Below are 4,882 nucleotides of genomic sequence, written 5' to 3'. Positions count from 1 at the left end.
GGCCCGTGTGCGGCCGGCCCGACTGAAGAAGGCCCGTATGCGGCCGGCCCGTACGAAGAAGGCCCGTATGCGGCCGGCCCGTACGAAGAAGGCCCGTGTGCGAGCGGCCCGTACAAAGAAGGCCCGCGTGCGAGCGGCCCATCTGAAGTTTGCCAATAACACCTGGATGATTCTGAGAGTGATTGGGAGAAGGTGCTGTGTTCAGATGAGCCAAAAATTGAGCTCTTTGGCATGAATTCAACTCGCCGTGTTTGGAGGAAGAGAAATGCTGCCTATGACCCAAAGAACACCATCCCCACTGTCAAGCATGGAGGTGGAAACATTATGTTTTGGGGGCCTTTCTCTGCTAAGGGCACAGGAATACTTCACCACATCAATGGGACAATGGATGGAGCCATGTACCGTAAAATCCTGAGTGACTACCTCCTTCCCTCCACCAGAACATTAAAAATGGGTTGTGGCTGGGTCTTCCAGCACAAAAATGACCCAAAACATACAGTCAAGACAACAAAGGCGTGTCTCAAAACGAAGCGCATTAAGGTCTTGGAGTGGCCTAGCCAGTCTCCAGACATTAATCCCATAGAAAACCTATGGAGGAGCTGAAGATCCGAGTTACCAAGTGACAGCCTTAAATTCTTAATGATTTAGAGATGATCTGCAAAGAGGAGTGGAGCTATATTCCTCCTGACATGTGCGCAAGCCTCATCAACTACAAAACACACCTGACTGCTGGACGGCCACCAAGGATTAAGTCTTGTTTGCCAGATGGGATCCAATACTTATTTCACTGCAAAATGCAAATTAATGTATACAATGTGATTTTCTGGATATTCTATCTCTCACTGTTAAAATTAACCGACCCTTAAAATTCTAGACTGTTCATGTCTTTGTCAGTGGCAAACTTACAAAATCAGCGAGGGATCCAATACTTATTTCCTTCACTGTACTTTGGGTCTCAATTCCTCACTGTGTTTAAGATCCCTGCTTGCTGTAAGTGAACAGAAAGAGGTTTGTGAAGCCCATTTTGATAAGAAAAATTATATATATTTCCGTTCCCCAACCGCAAATGGAGATATTGAAAATAGGAGTTGAAAAACCTCTAAAAAAAAAAAAAAAACCCTGTAAAAAAAATGAGCAGAACTTTTCCATAATATAAATTAGGTAAATCCCTTTAATGGTATAATATCCTATCCAAGACGGAGCACAGCTCTGACTGCCCGGGCTTTCTGGTTATTGTAGTGCTACCACAAGCTGCTCAGCTTTATAATGTTCCTATTGCTGTGAATAGGACCGAACTGGACGGGGGCGCCGCCGTTTTTCTTTATCCTGAAAAATCGCTATTTTTTTTCTTTTAAGGCAAAACACACGCTCCAGTCTCCATGCAAAGGCACTTTTATTATAAGGACAGGTGTAAATTTGGGGATATCCCCTTATGATGTGCGTACAGACATGAAACAGCTGTGGGTAGTGGGAGGACTACTGCACCAGGGTGGTATATTTCTGTGGGGTGTAGATGATGGGGGTAGTATTGCAAACAAATACACAGCAATTTCAGGTAGGCGATCCCATTATACCCAATGGTACATCACAGGTAAAACGTCCCAGTTCCTCTAGATAATGCAGCCTCCGAATGTTATAAGGTCCGTGCCTGCACTGATAATGGCAAAGAGAAATAAAAAATAAAGTTCCCCAAAATCCACCCTCTGCCCGTGACCGGTCCCCCGGTTTGTTCCTGCACAGTTTAACTGGACGGTCAATGATTTGCCTGCAGTCCGGGGGGGAGACAGAGTCCGGTTCTAGACGCCGACATTTTCGTTATAGGGTCAGGTGTGAGACTAATGATGGCTCCATAAAAGATGGCTGCCGCACCCCTGTCATACCATAAGGGGGGACTATGCTGGATTTTTACCATCCAATACCCCCTCATGGATATGCGTGCAAAATGGGATGGGGGCCACACCGAGGTCATACCATGGGGGGGGGGGGGGAAGGGGGACACGACTATGCTGGATTATTGTCATACTATGGGGGGGGACTATGCTGGATTTTTACCATCCAATACCCCCTCATGGATATGCGTGCAAAATGGGATGGGGGCCACACCGAGGTCATACCATGGGGGGGGGGGGGAGGGGGACACAACTATGCTGGATTATTGTCATACTATGGGGGGGGACTATGCTGGATTTTTACCATCCAATACCCCCTCATGGATATGCGTGCAAAATGGGATGGGGGCCACACCTATTGTCATACCATTGGTGGGGGGGGACGGACTGTGCTGGATTTTTACCATCCAATACCCCCTCATGGATATGCGTGCAAAATGGGATGGGGGCCACACCTATTGTCATACCATGGGGGGGGGTGGGGGGGGGGGGACAATGCTGGATTTTTACCATCCAATACCCCCTCATGGATATGCACAAGTACACGTGCAAAATGCAGCCTCAAATTCCAACTGTGGGTCTGACAACCCCAAAACTATAACGATTTTTTATATAAGCCAATCAGGTCGCTGCTTTTAGGTTCAAAAGAACCTCTGAGAAATGAAAGCTGGAACCTGATTGGTTGCTATGGGCAACATTCACAGGTAACTTTCTAAGTTGCCATAAGAGCAGTAAAAAAAAAATGCTATAAAACGGACATGATCATAATGGGAACCAAAATACACACTCTGGTCACTAAAGAGTTAAAAGGCAAGATGGGATGTTAGGCCTTATGAGGCCTAATTGGCCTCAGAAGCTTGTAACCTATAGCGACCAATCAGAACTCTGCTTCAATCTCCCACATAGCTAAGAGCTGCTCTCTGATAGGTTGCTATGGCTAAACAGGCTCCAAAAAGGCATTTAGGCCACAACTAGGCCTAGTTATTATATCCCTAAGGGGCTAAATAAAATAAGGAATGTCTGGAGCTAGGGGCAGAATAAAATAATAATTAATATCCCGCATGGTATAATATTCTGTCCCAGTCCCACAGCATTATTATTTACCTCAGCCTCCGGTGATAGAGTGATAGGGACGGCCATTACTGACAGAGACTCAATATGTTCAATGGCCTCACCCAACAAGACTAGTGCCCCCCCCCAGCCCTTCAAAACCGCATAATTCCCATAAAAAAACTAAAACCGCATAAAATTCCCATGATGCAAACGTTTAAAAGGTCGTAGAGTATATGTGAATATTCCCAAACACAAACACGGACATTTCTGGTGATCTGGTGCACCAGCAAACGTGATTGGATGAAAAATAAAAATCATGTGACCTTTCACGCAAAGGAGTCGCAGGTACAGGTCACATGACACCCTAAGAGCGCATGTTCACTTACACAAAAGTGCCTACTAGTGCGCTGTTGGGATATCTGCCATTTCCAGTGCGTTTTTACTGAACCTCAGAGTCCAATCCAGCATTTTTGGATTCCTATCAGCATGGTGGTGATATACACAGCAGTGCCACATAGAAGTAGTGCAACGGAAGCTCATGAAACGGCTGTAAATGGCTATAGGGGCCGGCCGTAGACCACATTGCCATATAACGTAATAAATACATTTACATACAAAATGACATTATGGAAATTGCTTTAAGGTCTCGCCCCGTCACCCTCCTCCAGGCACACTGACTAGGTGCAAAAATGACCTGATAAAAAAAGCTGCTGAAGAAATGGAGGACTATAGAAAAGGGAAAGCGTCGCCTGCAATGCCGTGACAATCCACAGGGGGCAGACAATGAGCGCGGACGACACAAGCATCACTAGAGGCATACACGGCGCTAATCTATACTGCAACGCACCCCGAGGCAAATGTCGCAGATAATACATAACAGTCCGGCCTTGAAAACCAAAATTTGTTCCTTCATTTAGTGTTTTAAGTTTGATCTTAAGTGCTCTGGTAGATCCGAATACGCTGGCTGATGTCTCTGCGGCACAAGGGGCATGTCTGGAGGGCATCTCCACAGTTGGCGCAGCAGCAGACGTGTCCACAGGGGAGGAATATCGCCTGGGCCTGGAGGAAAAGAAAAAAAATTTATAGAGAGACAGACAGACAGGGAAAGAGACAGACAGACAGGGAAAGAGACAGACAGACAGGGAAAGAGACAGACAGACAGGGAAAGAGACAGAGAGAAACAGACAGGGAAAGAGACAGACTGGGAGAGAAACAGAGAGACAGTTTCTATCCCGGGCAACGTCAGGTACTACAGCTAGTATGTGTGTGTGTGTGTGTATATATACAGTATCTATAGTAGGTAAATTGTGCTATCACACATCCCACGGGCGACATCTAACATAATTGACTCGTTTAACCATTAGAACGCCATTGTTAATGATTGGTTGCCGCTGCATGTCTCCCCTGCAAAGTGATCACAAGGCGGTGATAGGTTGTCATGAAAAGGTCCCAGTCACGGCCATCTTGGTCCCCTCCCCCTTGAGCGCGTGGCTGGACTTCACAGGAAAACATAATTTTAACTATATACACTATAATTCTCTGGTATTGAAGTAGATGGAAAAAGTGATAAAACGACCACAGGTTCAAGTTCCCAAGGAGGGACAAAAACATAAAATGAGCACTTAAAAGAAAAACAAAAACTATGAAGATCTGAATCGACTTTTCCAAGTTTAAAAATGAAGAAAAAAAATCACAAAGATAGATATTGGCTCATCTGTAAAAGTCAGATAAAAATATAAAATTAATTGACCCATGTAGTAAACTGCGTAAAAAGAAAAAAAAAAAAAAAAGTAGAAACACCCAAATTACCATATTTTTCGGTTTACAAGACGCACCCCAAATTTACAGAGGGGAAAAAAAAGGTCTGTCTTATAATCCAGTGGTGTCTTACCGGAAGGGGGCGGCAGTGGTGGTGGAGCAGGGGTCACAGAAGTATGGGG

The 4,882-nt window shown here is 45.3% G+C and overlaps 1 protein-coding gene across 1 annotated transcript in view; it reads right to left on the bottom strand.

Annotated features, from left to right (window-relative positions):
* Positions 1–1,374: 1,374 nt before the first annotated feature.
* The window catches only part of LRSAM1 (leucine rich repeat and sterile alpha motif containing 1), a 37,386-nt gene continuing 33,878 nt past the window's right edge, over positions 1,375–4,882 (bottom strand). The window contains 1 exon segment of the mRNA XM_075324467.1: positions 1,375–4,001. Within this exon segment, the coding sequence (XP_075180582.1) occupies positions 3,876–4,001 (126 nt within the window). The 3' untranslated portion in view covers positions 1,375–3,875.

The sequence above is a fragment of the Anomaloglossus baeobatrachus genome, chromosome 9, assembly GCF_048569485.1.
Source record: "Anomaloglossus baeobatrachus isolate aAnoBae1 chromosome 9, aAnoBae1.hap1, whole genome shotgun sequence".
Lineage (NCBI taxonomy): Eukaryota > Metazoa > Chordata > Amphibia > Anura > Aromobatidae > Anomaloglossus > Anomaloglossus baeobatrachus.
The sequence above is the reverse complement of the archived record's forward strand: the minus strand, read 5'-3'. Positions and strand labels throughout refer to the sequence as shown.